The sequence below is a fragment of the Rhinolophus ferrumequinum genome, chromosome 7 (assembly GCF_004115265.2).
Source record: "Rhinolophus ferrumequinum isolate MPI-CBG mRhiFer1 chromosome 7, mRhiFer1_v1.p, whole genome shotgun sequence".
NCBI classification, from domain to species: Eukaryota; Metazoa; Chordata; class Mammalia; order Chiroptera; family Rhinolophidae; genus Rhinolophus; species Rhinolophus ferrumequinum.
In genome coordinates, this window is record NC_046290.1 from 72573374 (window position 1) to 72590014 (window position 16641).

Below are 16641 nucleotides of genomic sequence, written 5' to 3' on the forward strand. Positions count from 1 at the left end.
TCCACATCATTTTAAATCATTATATCTACGTATAGATTTTGCAGATTTTTTGTCATGCACGCCTCCATTTGCTAGAAAGAAAAGAACCACTCTCTGTTCCAACTCATAAAATGCATGTAATGTAAAAAAGGAACATAAAGATGAATTTTAAAAAAAATTCCCCATGATTCCTGGTTTTCTATGTTCAATTTATTTTCCTCTTGCAGAAAACTACCAATGGCAACTCCTATATTACACATGCACTTTGACAAATACAGTGTATCTTCCTAAAGAAATATACAGTGGTGTCATTTGAAGAAATTACTGTGATTAAAGGGAAAAAAGAATGTACCACAGGTTTTTGTTTTATTTCAAATGTAAGAAAGATTGGATTTTATAGTTCTCTCCAAAGACTGCATCACCATAATTTACGTTTTCAAAATTATAACTCTTTTTAAGGTAGTAGCAATTTGTCTAGTATTTTAATCTATTTTGCATTAACATCTATTAGCACTTTTTGAAAATGTGAGGGAAATTGGTGTGGTAATTAAGGTAAATCACACCATAGTTTCATTCTGTTACTGCTGCTACTGTGGAAGGATGACGAGAGCACCTTCAATCTGTTCAAAATTCAGTTTTTAACTAACGTATCTAGCCCATCACACTGCTTCTTTCCCTCCTTTGGCGTACTTTCCCCAGAAGTTTCCAGATACGTGTAAGTGTAGGCCTGAAATATCTCCCAAAACTATTGTTCAAAATATAGAATTTCTGATAAAATTTGCTGAAGAAACCATTTATAATAAGTGATTCTTAATTCTTCTTTGACTCAAGTTTTAAAATTGGATGTGTTTCTTTTTAAGGGGAAATATTTTACATGAGTACATTAAAAACCACACTTAGGAATATAATACAGACAAACCTCGTTTTACTGCGCTTCCCTATATTGCACTTCAAAGGTGCTGTGTTTTTTACCAACTGAAGGCAAGATCTTCCACCAACAAAAGATTAAGACTCGCTTTGTTGTGATACTTGAATGCAGTGGTCTGCAACCAAAACTGCACTATCTCCAAGGTATGCCTGTAAACCACTTAAAATCACTTTTTTTGTTTTGTTTGAGAAAAGTTTCCATACAAAAAGGGAACCCTATTTAAAAGACCAACAACAATAACACGTATTGCATTATTCCTAGACAGTAAATTCCTTGACAACAAGGACCGCTATCGTCATCTCTTAGTTTTCAGTATTACACACACTGTCTGGCATATCCTTGCCCCATTAAAATATAAGGTCATGAGATAGTACTTTTGGCTGTTTCTGTTCACTGGCAAATCCCTCGCACCTACAGAATGCAAGCACATAGCATATATTCAACAAATATTTGTTGGCTAAATTAATACAGTAGTGTCATGAATAGATATTGAGTAAATTAAAAAGCAGCAAATAGTGCTGCATCAGAAATCGTGAAGATAAGCTCACCTTGTTCCCAGACTGTTCCAGCTACAGTGGTAGTAGCAGTCTTTAAAGTCTTGACATTATGGCAGCTCCAACTCCTTTAATCCTTTGAAGTGTATACCCACGGTGGTTCTTTGTGCTACTCTCCTTTCCATCTGACATCACCGGGTACCTCTTTCCAGATATACCTTTCCTGGGATTTCCAGTGATTTTGCACAGGCGACCAAAGTAGCTTATGATGGTGGTTCAGCAATTTTGGCTGAACCATGTGGCCGTCAGGCAGTACTCGGGAAATGACTAGCCTATGATGCTTCATATTAATTGATGGCAGCCTTCCTTACTAGAGATCAGTGACACACTACACTGGCTGAGTAACACTGAGAAACACGTTAGTGGTCACTGGGCATGAGTTGGTTTCTAAAACTTTGCAAAAATCCACATGGTTCAGAAGATTTAATACTTTAGCTTGCAGCATCAGTAGCCTGCTCAGGGTGGCAGGCCCAGGAGGACCCCACAGATTGTAATATTTTGTGACAGGTAAGGTCCCTTCTGATGTCACAGTTATCTGGTAGCACAGGGGGAACTTTGGACAGAACTCCTGATTCGAAACAATGCTATTTCCACCTTCTTATTTCTTGGGCTTCAGCAATTCCACATGCTTTCACTGATACCTGGATGCAAAAGGAAATCTGAGGGACTTTTTATGTTGTTGGTTTTATTGTCACAGTGGTGTGTGACATTTGTTGTCTCAGGAAGCAGGTAGATAATACTGCAACAGGATGGTACAGTCGCAGAGGAGGGAAAATGGTCCCTCCAACCAAACCTGCCCTGTGCTCTCCACTGAGAAACACTGTACTCATCAGTATCAGTCTTTCATGTTGTAGGGGAGAAATCAAACACATTCCCCCCCCTCTTTAGTATGGTTTATTTTGGTGAAATACTTGAAAATAATTTGCTAACTTCATCCAAATGACTAATAAATGGCAAAATAAAAGTATGTTCCCATTCCAGTAAGAGTGGAGGAAGAGGGAAAGGGGAAAATATTCAATGAGCATCTATTATGTTCCAGGCATCTAATAAGCCTTAATACCCCTTACTGCAGATGAACTGTGGCTCAGACAGAACTGCTATTACACACAGGGTCACACAGTGTCACTGACATTTATTTTCCATCTAGCGTTAGGAAAATTGATTGCAGTTTACATATACTACATTTCAAAGCCCTTTATAAGCTCTTCAGAACGGCTGCACGGTGGGCAAATAAATTATAATGGATCTTACTTGGCCCGCAGAGCATTCTGTCATGGAGCTGTGCAAACGTGATGAAGCTGCAAGACTAACAAGGGGCCTTTTGGCAGGGCCACTGCCCATGCCATAAACTGTATTGCTTTCTCTCTTCTCCCCGACCCATCAAAACGTTTTTCTGTGTCCCGGATATAAAATGATCAGCTTGACAAACATGGTCCCCACCCTCTTAGAGCAAGTGAGACGAACAATTAAATCAGCAGCAGCAGCAAAGCTTGAGGAGTGCTTTCTAGGGGAAGTGCAGGTTACTGTGGATGAAAGGATTTTGCAAGCACTTGACCTTCTCCAGGAAGGCCGGAAAGGGCTTTCCAAAAGAAGTGACATTTGGGTGGACTTCTGAAGGACAAGGAGGCATCAGCCTGGGTACCACATGCACTAAATGTACACCCCTTATTCAGGGAAGAAAGGAAATCCACTCATAAGTTAGAATAAAACAGTCAATCTGTCCTTTACTTCATAAGCTTTGTAAGCCAATGTTAATCCAGCCCGTCTAACACATTCAAATGTGTAACTGCAGCAAGCTCATTTTTCAAATAGCACTGCTGGGGGTGAGGGGGCTAAGAAAATGGGTGCCCCATCTGCAGGTGGGAAAAGTCAGGAGCCCAGAGTATGCCTGTGAAGGTGTCACAGATAGCACACTCAGCTCCTGCCTCCTCATTCAGGGCTCTTGCCTTCTCACTGGTCTGTCATTCTCCACAGGCTCCCTGGGCAATGTCACTCACGGCTAACAGCCCCAGAGGCGGACTTCTGGAGGCCCAGAGGCAGAGTGTTGTCTCCCAGGCAATACGCCTCACCTCCGGAGCCTGCTTCTCTCTGCGCTTCCGGGCTCTCTGGGAAGCTGTACTGGCTGTCGGTAGCACCTGGCATTTATCAGGGGCTGCTCAGTCACCCTGGACAACAAAGATCCGAACGAGACCCAACTGCTCTTTCAGCAAGTGCCCACGGGCCCCAAGATGGGCACATATTAAAATGGGTAAAATAAGGGTAATGTGAATTTTAGTACTACCTCAAACTTGTATGTAAATGAGATAAGTCATCTAAATGCAGTTTAAAAATTTAAATAGGACACTAAAAATAAGTAAATAAATAAACAAGCAGACGATACATTTGATTTTTCCAGGACCCTGCTCAGCCAACAACATGCACCAGTTCTCTGCAGGCGTGGGTAGATTTTTATGATTCTATTTCACTCCCTTTGTGGTAGGACTGTCCTTGTTTGGCTGACAGGCCGCACATCCTGGTGATGTTTCTCTATGGTTAGAAGTCCAAGACACCAGGAATTTGGCGCCACTTTTACAATCTCTCACCTCACCTCTTCCGCTTCCTCTTCAGCAGCAAGGCTAAGCTTGCCAGCTGCGTGGAGGAGGATAAAGCTCAACAGGTCCTCCCAGAGTGGTGTGGCCCATGAAAAGATTTCTAGGTGTGAACTAGAGCGTGCTGGCTGTTCCTTTTCTCTACTCTGCAGGCAACTTCTCATTCCCGTCCTTCCCTCTTCCTTTCTCAGTCACACCCAGGCCTTTCTCTATGAACCCCACAGTGACTCATCCGTAACAAATATCTGAGACATTTCTACCGATGTGGGAAGAATTAAACTGTGTCTGCAACCAAGAATACAAAAAAGAATACAGTGGTCCTCAGCCTGTCTGCTCATTAGAATCCCCTGGGGAATCTTTAAAACCTCCCAAAGTCCAGGCCGTATCCCAGACTAACCGTATCCGAATCATGAAGGAATGGGGCCCAGGCATCAGTATTTTTGAAAGCTCCTAGGAGATTCTCAGATGCAGCGCCGGTTGAGACCTGCTGGTCTAAACCTTCCGACTGAAGAGCCCCTAGAGGGTACAGATGATTTCTGCACTTGGGAATCTGAAGGCAAGATCTGAACTAAGCTTACTGAAAGGTGACAGGTGCTCACCCACCTCCTGCGCTGCCCCCACGTTGAGCTCTCAGTCAGGGGTTCTGGAGAAAAGAAACCGTGACGCCTACAGCTTATTAGTCCATCTCCCTCCCCCGCCACAAATATTCATCACGGACCGAAACCAAAGGTAGAGTCTTTGAATATGGTAAAAACAGACTGGTTTCTCCTCCTTCAGCATTTGTCTTAGATTTCTAGTTGGGTGTCGCCAAAGGAGGCCGCTACCAGAACTTCCCAACAGCTAGTGGAAGGAAAAATTCCCCCGAACCCATTCCTCACACGGACTTAAGTGTTTCCTCAAGGGACCACCCGTGAGGTAGGAGGAGAGGACATACATAGCTAAGTATTTATTATAAATTTAAGAAGAAAAATTGATTATCTTATTGTTGCCTCAAAGCCACTTGCTATGGATTCAGCTGATTACAGGTCACCCATAATGCACTCTGCTTCAGGCAGAAACCTCATATGAATAGCCTGAGGCCTTCAAGGGCGTATTTTTAAACACTGAGGTAAGAAAGATTACACTTGTGTGGCAAAAACTCATCCAAAAATTCCAAAGCACAGAAAGAGACAGATACTGAGAACGCAATGAACCTGACAGGGGCAGGTTCATAAATTCAGCCAACTTTGTCAAATGCAGTCAAATCCATTTCACAATCTGCTATGATTAGAAGTGCTATGCACTGTCAATATCACAACAGGCCTGGCTTCATGCTGTCTCTTTTTCATGAAATGTGGGTTGCCTGTGAACACTAGCATTGCTTCTACTGTGTTTTCCTGAAAATAAGACCTAACCAGAAAATAAGCCCTAGAATGATTTTTCAGGATGACATCCCCTGAACATAAGCCCTAATGCGTCTTTTGGAGCAAACCTCAATATAAGACCCGGTCTTATTTGTGGGGAAACACGGTATTCACTTGAATTAGCACACTGAGAAAGTAGCGAAGGACCTGGGAGGATGGGGATCACAGAAACGCCTGCAGTGTTAAGTGAGAATCGGGGCTCGCCATCCTGAAGTCTCTAGAGATTAGTGAGACAGGAGTCCAACAACCAGACTGTCAGAGAGAAAAATTAGTGACATTTTCATTCCCTGTTTCACCAAACAATCCTCCACCAAAAAGGATGTTTCAAGCCAAGTGTAAGCTCTAGGTACTCAGCCTTCCACAGGCCATTCTGAGGCCACAACCGACAGTCGTGGGATTGACCCATCGTGAAAATCAATGCATTTGTTTTGTATAGATTTGCACTATGTGAAAGCCAAAACGGATATGTGTAGGACACTGGGATGGAGAAAGCCCCTGGGGGAGTCATCTGCAGTGCTCTAAAAGATGCACAGGCAAAAGATGGACTATTTGAGAAAACCTGGCCCCTAATAAGATAATCAACATAGTCACTAAGCGAGTGGTAAGTGCAATGTATTTATGGAACACATCTGGGTGTTTCTAAATTAAACTCGCAAAATTAAGCTAAAAAACACAATTGAGAGAGAAAACTCTCAGAACTGAAAAAAGTTTTCCCTTATGCTTAAATGGCTTTCTGGATTTCAGTTTTTTTTTCTTACACAAAGCCTAGACCACTGGTAATCATCAGTGGATACCTGATGAAAAAAATTTCTAGAACTGCAGTCTCCATTAGGTAGAATTTATGGATTTGACCAGTTTCCTAAAACAAATTTATTATCCGCAAAAGTTTATTCTGCATAGAAGTGATCTGTTAATCTGTAGATTAAAAAAAACCCAAAAAACCAAAAAAACAACTATTAGGTTGGTGCAAAAGTAATTGCGGTTTTTGCAAATTTTTTTTTTTAACCTTTTAAACCACAATTATCTTTGTACCAACCTAATAAAAACAAGTAATATTTTTGGTTTTCAGAAGAGCGACTACATAAATCAGAGCATTTCAGGGTTCGCATCTGAAGGATGCCGAGTCCCGTCACACATCAGATGCCTGAACTCTGTGATTGTCCTCAGTCTCAGGGGCTTTTGGCTACACTCAAAATTCCCCAGCTACAGGAAACTGATATTAAATGCATGGTGTCATCTTTCTTTCTCATTTATTTATTTCCCTCTGCCTAGGTACTTTTTATAATCTATCGAATTATTAAGAGGCAGTGGGACCTAACGGGTTTCAAACTTGCTTTTGTAGGAGTAACACTTCCACAAACCCAAATATTAAATAAATAAGCAAACCAAATAAACAAAATCAATAAAGCAAGAAAAGCGGGGCTGCTCTGATGGATGCCAGGCGTGAGAACCAGGCAGAGGCTCTGAGAAACCTCCTCAGAACCTTGGAGCTACACAGAATTCAGATGAGAAACACACTCCAATCCATCCATCTGTCCGTCAGTCCGTCCTTCCATCGGTTCATCCATCCATCCATCCATCCATTATCCAATATACATTTGTTTAGCAACTATTACATACTAGCCACTATGGTAGGGCCTGGCAATATAACCCAGAAGGAGAAACCCCAGGAGCTTAACATTTTAACAAGGAGTGTGATGAGAATGAAAAAGGTAAGGATTCGCCAGCACCAGGAAGAGTTAATATTTATCGCTTACTTCATGTAAAGAACTTTACACGTATTCGCTCACTTAACCCTTTCAATAACCTGAGCTAGGGGCTATTTTTATTTCCACTTTACAGATGAGGGAATGGAGGCACAGAAAGCCATATGGGATAGGAAGCCAGAAAAACCAGGAGCATGGTGGCGTGGAAGACAAGAGGGAAGCCTCTCACGAAGGAGGGAATGGTTGCCACATGGATGCACCTGCTAAGAGATGGAGCAAGTTGTACACAGAGAAGTGGCCACTGGATTTGGTGACATGGAAGTTGCTGTTGATCTTGAAAAGACCAGAAGCAAGTGGCATGGTGAGGATGGAAACAGATTGTAAGGAGCGGTGTAAAAGTAAGGACAACTGTTCGTAGTCAATCCTTTTTTCAGGAAGTTTAACAGTAGAGTGGTAGAAAGATTGGACTCTGGAGGACAGTAGCTGAAAGCAGATGTGGGATATAAGTGAGGTTCTTTATGCAAAAGAAATACAATTTGGGGTGCCATTTTTGAAAATTAATTTTCAGTCTTACAGCACTGTTTGTCTGTTTGCTTGTCTGTCTCTCCCAGGAGGCTGCAGGCTCCATGCAGTAGGAACTCTATCTTGCACACCAAGTTTTTCTGACCTGTTCCCTTATCATGGTGATTAGAACAGAGTAAGTAGCTCAGTAGATATTTCTTAAAGGATTAAAATATATGATAAAAATTGAGGGACGAAGTTTTGCTTTTCTCTTTGAAAACCTACTTGGCAAACAAAATTTTCACTAGGCCCAGCGTGGCAGGCTGTGAAAACCTGCTGCTGGATGGCCAGGCCGCATACACGGGCTGGGCTGCCATTCCATTCCGAAAGGGCAGCAGCGTCCAGCGTCCTGAGCTGCTGCGGCCGTCCTGGTTTCTGCTTTGTGCAGTCAGGTGCTCAGGAGTTCTGGGACTCTAATTTGAGCCCTGTTAAGAAATTGCTGTTACCTTTTCGATTTGTAAATTTGAAAAATAATATGATCCTACAACCTAACTCTTTCGTATAATTACTTAAGCCAAATCAAAATTCCAAGGAGATTATTTACTGCAAAGCAAGGAGGCTCCAGGGTGCCTTCAGGCAAACTCCAACAGAACATTTTACAGCGTTTGGGGAACAGTGGGCCTTCTCCTTCCTCCTTAAAACAACGACAACAACAACAACAACAATTTCACCATACATCAATCCTTTAACAGAAATGAGCAAAACATAAGCAGCTAGTTGCAGCACACTCCCTTAAAAGGTTCTAAGAGATGTTGATTTTCGTGAAGAAGCAAACCAGGTGCGTTCCAGCCTGGACACTGACTGGCTGGCTGACTTGGCAAATCTTTACTCTCTCTGTTCCCAAGGAACAACTGAGACCTGCAGGTCTCTAGGATTCTTCTTCCTCTGTAAATTTAACTACAAATTAATGGGTCTTATTTAAAAAATGGATTCTGCTGTTTTGTAGAATTGCTGTCTGCGACTCAGGGGCCTAGTTTTTCTTTGTAAGATCTTAGCATGTAAATTTATATCCATGGCTAGGATACTCTGAACCAGTGGTTCATATCATGGCTAAATATCAGATACAAGATTCCAAAGCAGGTACGGATACATGAATAAATAATAATGATGATAATAAACATGAGTTTGGGCTAAGTGCTTTATTGCCACATCTTATTTAATCTCGTAACAATTCTATGGGGTAAATATTATCCCTATTTTCAGACAGAGAAACGAAGGCTTTTAGAAATTAAGTTGTTCAAAAACCCACAGATAGTGACGTGATGGAAGTAAAATTTGAAAACACTAGTGCTCCAGTTAAACTTGTCACAAAGCTCCATGCCAGTGTTTTCTTGGTTTAATATTTAAAAACAGTAAAGGCCTTTCAAGATACTACTTCATAGCAGTTCAGGTGAATAGGGTTGGGAGAAGAGATGGAAACACTTTGGCTAAAATGAGGCTGAGTGGTAATCTGTGAATTTCAGCTGATGTGTTTTCCTCTGTTTCAATTACCAGGAATAATCAGGACAGGGTTATAAAAATGTGTTTTAAAGTGCTCCTGTGTGAAAATCACCCGGAGAAACTGTTTTATCAGCAAAAGGAACAAGATGCTGATACTTCAGGTGAAGGACTTAAGTTCAGAGTGTAGAGCCCCCGCCATACTCTCTCTCAGTTTTTCACAGTCCCTTTCTTTTTTGGAGCACATGGTATTATGGGCTGTTCATGTAACGGTTACGGTCGCTCGCTCGTGGCCTAGAACTGCACGATCAGATACAGCCAGACCACTCCTGCCTTATTAGGAAAGAATGTTTTGTTTTTCACTTTATTTTCTTTGATAAGACATACATTTCCAGTCTTAAATTCTGGCTATGGGCAATCTGGAAACAGCTGTGCATACGTTGCAGGGGAGAGGCGGAGTCCCTGCAGGTACCCACTTTGTTTCATGGCTGGATTGCTACCCAAACAGTCCCGGACACAGGGCCCCACAAATTATTTTCCCTTAAACTGATTTTTCCAGTTAGTTCTGTATATTAGTTACAGAGTCCTCTATTATTTTCCCCATAGGGCTTTCCTGCTCAGGATTCCTAAAACAAGCTGATAAAAACTCCATTTTCTTCACAGAAATATTTAGGTTGTTGAGGCTTTCTCTTACCATAATTACTTCCTGAAAAATGCAGCGGTCCATTTTTCCTGAATATTTTTACATTAAATTGGGCACACGAAACTTGGCCCTCGGTAGTTTAAGGTTGTAAAGCAGATTCCTGGCTTTAAAGAGCTGACTGGTTTCCATTACTTGCTTTCTGCATTGGCTTCTCACTGATTTGATTAAATGGAATTTCTCTACCATTTAAATGAGGAACTTGTGTGAAAAACAAGGATTTCTTATGACCTCAAGAAACAATTTCTTATTAAAAAAAAAAATCATCTATTTTACTCCTCAACTAAGTACTTCAGAAATTGGGGCAGGTGAGGAGAAAGGTCTCGGCGGTGGCAGTTTGATGAGAAATGAAGTAATTTGATTATTTCTACGGTGTGAATCAATAATAGTCAGCCTCCAAAGAGGCCCCTGGCCTGAAGGCAGCGGGATAATCAATAGGCTCACGCAGGGGTGCTCTCCTCCCCCAGCAGCCTCTCTGATCTTTTCTGGGAAGACTCTTCACGCCTGTGTAATTCTAATTTATGTCAACTAGAAATCAAAGAAATTCCAAGAGGCTTTGGTCATAGGACGTTGGGGTGGACCTTTCAAAATCTATTTACGTCTGTTCCTTAAGTACTGCGCCCCCAAGGCCCTCCTGGCGCCTCCCGGCCAAGGAGAAGGAGCTTCCCAGCAGGCGGGCAGCTACCTGCTCCGGACAAAGGTGGGGCAGCGGGGCTAGGTAAGCGGGGGAACCTCTCTCGGTCCTGTCTACAACACTGCAGGGACCCGAGAGCTAATAAGCATTTTAAGCAAAATGCTTTGCCAAGAGTGGCTCTCTCAATAACGCTCTTTAATGATACCCCAGACGCTGGCATTTTCAAATCAAATGAACAGTGTATAAAATTAGTTCTGCATGAAGTTAAAAAAAAAATGTAAGTGAAAGGGAGCTTTTAAAAGCTCCAGCATTTCTCCATCCAACTGCTTTTCACAAGGGTTTGGCATATTGCTACATTTATGATGTTATTCACTGCTCATAATTCAGGCCCTATGTCTCCAAACTTCTGTATTAACACACCCTGCAGAGGTTTCCACCACGACATTTTATCACCGAGGTTTCCCAAACCAGCCAGGCTGCCTCTGGCGAGGTCTGGTTTCTCAGCCAATGCCACTGGGCTCCCTCCCTTTTCATCAACCTTGTTACCCCAAACATTTTTCATTAACCTTGAACACTGCATTTCCATTTGCCCTACAGCTTTTCCATAAATTTTTTTGTCCTTTTCACTTTTGTTCTCCATCCAAACTGCCTTGTAAGAAATGAGGAAAATATATTATTAGAAGAAATGCATCTATATGGAATTTAGAATTCACTGAAGTTGTGAAAATGATTTCTATGACCAAAGCCACTGTCTGTAATTGTGGAAAGCAGAGTAAACATATTGCTCTTATTAGAGAGTCCCGTTGATTATACAAGCAGTTTTAACTAAATCACCAAATAAATGCGTGTTAAGTTGATAGGTGATTTCAGGTCAACTCTAATTCCCAAGGTCAAGTAAGCCTTTGAACAGTCTTTAAGAATATAAGTTCACCCCAATTCATCAAAGCCGTCTCACACAGCGTTTTCTTCTCTTGGTTCTTACAATGCACTAAAGTATAGGAGATTAAGTGGCGTTGGCTTCAAAACCCAAAGTAATGCCTCTAACATGCTTATCCATCCAGTAATCAGAAAAGCCACTCAAGCAGGGGCTTCTTAATGCACTTCCTAATTTTACAAGTGCTTGGGAATGCTGTGTTTGTCCAATGGCTGCAGGACTCCGCCCTAGGAGTCAGCCATGTTGCAGCCAAACAAATTGGCTGCAGTTTTGCTCAGACACTGTCTGATAATCTAAGGACATGTTGCTTTCATCTGCAAAGAATTTGTTTAATGATTTTCATCTAATGAGAGAAAGAGAGACGGAGGAAAAACACTTTTTCCTTCAAAAATACACTGCATTTTGTTATTCTTACAGTTCCTCAAAAGCGCAAGTCAGGAAAAAAGCAGAAGTTTGGTACCGTATAGCTTTCAAATTAAGTACAAGTGGCCCAAATGAAACTGACTGCATGTGAAAGAAAATATAGCCAGGCTTCAACCTTTCTCAGAACCAGAGGATCACAGGACACGAGCCCTGGGACACAGAGATGCCACAAACCCCATCTCTCCCCAGCGCAGGAATCTCACAGACCACGTTCCTGACACGGGGGTAACTGTGCAGACCGGTGAGATCTCTTGCCCTCCAGCTGGTGTGCAGAAAGGGGAAGGAGAACTCAAGTTAATGAGTTAGAAGTGGTTAGCAGATTGGCTTAAGAACAGTGTGAGGCCCAAATTAATTTTCTTCTTTGATTCTTTGTTGGCACAGATGATCACATTGACATAGAGCATCTTCATCTTCATGTCTGAATCATAATTTCTGTTTCCTGTTTCTGTTCTTCTTCTTCTTACTGTTTTTCTTTTTTGTTTCCCTACCTATTCAAATGGTCTTATCTTCAACTCACCCTTTTCTCTTCATCCCTATGCCTGGCTTAGTAAGTTGATGTCAAATACAGCGTGTCCTATGGAGGCATAAGTTGTCCTATGTAAAGTGTGTAGAAAATGTAATTACTGATATCTTTGCATAGAAAATAGTCTCAATTTTAAACTTAAGTGAGGGAAAAGTAAAAGGGCAAAATTTTCTCTGAGCTTTTTCCCCTCATTTTTTTCATTTCCTTTCAAAATGGGTAGCAGGCAATACATTTTTTGTCTCATTTGGAAATTCAAATATGAACCCACAGGCTAATATAGTGATAGTGATAAGAATAACACAGCATTTTATATATAACTATTAGTAACATTATTCTAAGGGCTTGATATATGTTCACTCATTTAATGCTCACAACAATTCTACAAGACACGTCATCCTCATTTCACAAATGAGAACACAGAAGCACTGAGAGGTTAAATAACTGCCCAAGATGACAGAGCTAAGTTCAGAGCCCGGATTTCAATGCTAACTCCGACTCCAGAGTCCATGCCCTCAACTATTAACCTCTTTTCTTTGCTTCTCAAATCTTTCTTAGAATCTTGATAAAATTTAAAATCTGGAGATGGATAGCATAATGTAAATTTTGAAAGCTGAATAGTGACTTACTCTAGATTTTCATCCAACTAAATCAACCAGCAGGCTTTTTATGTGCAAGGCTTTACTTGCACTTTGTGTGTGGTTTGGAAACTTCTTCCGTCCTCACAGAACCTCGCGTGTTTGGCTCTGAGCTGCCTTAGGCCTGAGGGCGCGAGCAGCAAGACTGAGCCCAGGATACCCTGGGCTGGGCCACGGGCTATCGTCAGATACGTGGTGCTAGAGCCAAGTCCTCTCAGGTTGGAGGAGGGATCCAGAGTCCGCCTGAGGAAAAGGCTAAAGCCTTCAGGGATACCCACAAACAGAACAGCCTCCACATCTCATTTTGAACTAACTTGTATCTGGGTAGAAAAGAATTCATTTCTTAACTTGAAATTAGCAAAATGCTGGTCAGCGAATATATCTGGACTAATCGTCCCCTGTACTAACTGGAATATACATTTCTACAGTTCATCTCTGAAGGTGGAGCAGACCTCAACGCATCTAGATAGCATGTACTAGAAATACGGTGATTTCCGAGCATGGTTGTGGGTACATCTATTTTGAATGCATACTTTCTGGCGTCCTTGGTTAGGTAGGTAGCACTGAGGTAGCTGTTTCGTCTAGTGGATGCTGAGGTGCTCTGCTGTATTCATTTCATGTTTCTAGAATACTCTGTCTACTGTGGACCCTTTAACTTGTTTTAAAATAATTCTGTTTTAAAGTGACAGGGTTAGTGGTAGTGTTAGGTTAGTAGGTAGTGAAATTTGAGGGAGACTTGCAACCCCTGGGTCTCAGTGCTGTTGCTTAGTAACATAGTCAGTGGCTTTCCGGGCTGGGCTGAGAATAGATAATGAAATCTCTCTAAACATAACTAACTGGCAGAGGCCTGGTATAAGTTGGGATTTTAAAGCATTTGGAGAAAAGAACTAGGTCAATTAACAAAAATCACAAAGCACACGAACGGTTTGGGCCTTTCTTCTACTTGCCCCCAAATCTGCTACATTTAGAAAACTCATGTCCTTTGAGAGGCATATATATTTAGTTTCACTCCGTTTTGCTAGATATGTCCCTGATCCTCATTTGCAAAAGGAGCACACATGAGTAAATTATTATAAGATGCCAGCATTTTCTGAACAAGTATCTGAGATGGACCTTCTCCAAGGAAGCAGCTCCTATGCCTGGAGATGACACAAGAACTGACCAGGAACTCTGATGGCCGGGGTGACATCTGGGAGGTGTGGTCTTGGGCCAGTGCCTGGTCTTTCGGGGCCTCTGTTTTTGCCCCTTCATAGCACAAATAACTATTTCTTTGTTATAGGGAAAACATGGAAATAACAATAAGGAAAAGAGGTGATCAATACAGATTTTTGTCATCTTTCTTCTCAGTCTTCAAAGGGCACCATGTTAAATGTGGTACAATTTCCCAAATTCATGCCCACGTCTCTGGGCCAGCTCAAAGACCTTCAGTGGGACCCCGGTAAACGTTTCTCATCATGCGCTCAAAGTGGCATCTAAAGTGTGGAAAGAGGCAGACTCCCATCTCAAAGCCCCACACTGGCCTTTTCTTGACCTCACAGGTCCAGAGTACATAGGTGCTGAGAACTGAAATTGTACACTTCAAATGTTGAAGAAAACAATTTGGTACCTGCTCTTTTCACTTTACTGTTGCAGGGAACTTGGAACCCGGGACAGAATTTTACTGTTAGACCCTGTACACCGCAGTGTGCCATGCAAGCATCATAAATTTCGTTCCATGGGCTTATGGATAAAAGGCCGAAATCTAAGTTGACTGTGTGTATGATTTCTTTTTTCCTTTCTGCACAAGCACAAAATTCATTTTTAAACAGAGAAATGCAAAACTGATCTCCGATTAGTTGAGAAAGCTAGGCATCTTACAATGTATATCTGTAACAGTACATGTATGTGCGCGTATACATACATACATACATACATACATGTAGGGAGAGAGAGAAAATATGGTATCAAGCTATTATTAGGTTGGTGCAAAAGTAATCGCAGTTTCTGCAATTGTTTTTAACCTTTTAAACCGCAATTACTTGTGCACCAACCTAACATACGGATATGTAGAAAGAAAAACTTGAAAGGTAACTCTTACTTTATCGCATCTCATCAGCCCCAAATATCTCAGAGACTTGCTGCTCTGAGCAATGAGGGTGGCTCCTTGATCTGTAATTTCTTTACACCATCCGACATCCACAGTCTCTATGGTCATGCTGTATCGCCCGATGGCTATCAGTGCTGCAAGGAGGGACAGAGAGAAAGAGAGCAAAGCACAAATGTTAGTAGTGTAAGGGATCTCTGTCTTATTATGACCGTTTCTCTCATTTCCTCACAAAATTTGTTCCTGAAATGTTGTCTGTAGATGAACATTTTAGAAACTAAATTAAATTTGAAATGCTTTAGGAAAGCTTACCCTAAGACAAACCCTATCACAAAGTGAATAATCGTTCCATAATTTCCCTTTCATTGGAACACAACCTTTTATCAGTTTCACTCACTGCAAGGTTACTTGTACTTTCAAACATTCATATCTGCGGAAGGAATAAATTAAATTACACATATGATATTACAGAAAACCCCAAATAGTAACTAAGCTTTACCCAAGATAACCTTAATGATTTTTTAAAAAAAGAAAAACCCATGAAACAACATTTTGAGGTGTGTGTGGTACTGCATATGAATTTCTTTATCGATTGGCATAATTTTTCAATCTGTTCATGATCTGTAAAATGTAAGAGTATATAACATTTTTCACATTAGTCTTTCTTGGGACTGTTAGAAATTAAGAGTATATTATGCATACAGTTGAATTTAATTGGTGCCATGCTAGAGTGCAATAAAGGCAATGCATTTGTTATGGTGAATTTCCTCACCATATCACAAGTTTTCCTTCTATTAACATATAAAATGAAACCTGTCATCTGAAAAGGATGACAGTATCTCTAGTCTTCCTCACTGTTTGGCATTGTACCACCATTAAAGATTATCCCATAATCTTTGACGTGCACTACTTATCACGGCTCCAGGAGACCCATCACCCCGTCAGAGCGACCAACTAGTGAATGTGGTTCTTTGCTGTGGACTTCTGATTCGATAGCCCTGTACACGTCTACGTTTGTGGGGCAGAAAAGCAGATTTCAGTACCTCCAGCCAGAATAAGTTTATGGTGCATTGGTTTGTAAATGAAAACCCTGAAAACAATGCCACAGATACTAAAAAGGAACGAGAAATTGTCTGCTAATTATTTCCTCAGGCTAAGATAGGATGAATTGATTTCTGTGACATTAAAGGTAGATGATATTTTCCAATTGACTAGATTAATTAGAGTAGAATGAATTACGCATGTAAAGAAATGTTACCTCTCACAGCTCACAGAAAAGTACACTTGGCAACATCTCTTCGCTAAATACTCAGTAATTTTTTTATTTTATTTTCTAGAAAACTCATACCCTTTCATTCAAGTTATCAAAGCCAGATATTTAAAGCTTACAAAAACAATAATCATGATCCGAGTGTTTTCCAGTGAAAATGTTATAATGGAAGAAAAGAAACATTTCCTGGGAAGTTGATCACACCACCGATTTGCAGATGTTCTCATTTTTACACATGCTATTTTTTGGCATTTAGTTTTCCAAGGAGGTGGAGCTGGGTAGG

The 16641-nt window shown here is 41.2% G+C and overlaps 1 protein-coding gene across 2 annotated transcripts in view; it reads right to left on the reverse strand.

Moving 5' to 3' along the window:
* FBXL17 (F-box and leucine rich repeat protein 17) overlaps positions 1-16641 on the reverse strand; it is a 461969-nt gene that overhangs the window by 6865 nt on the left and 438463 nt on the right. For both annotated transcript variants that reach the window (XM_033110526.1, XM_033110525.1), the window contains one exon: positions 15083-15225. In XM_033110526.1, coding sequence (XP_032966417.1) covers positions 15083-15225 — 143 coding nt within the window. The remainder of the gene's footprint in view (positions 1-15082; positions 15226-16641) is intronic.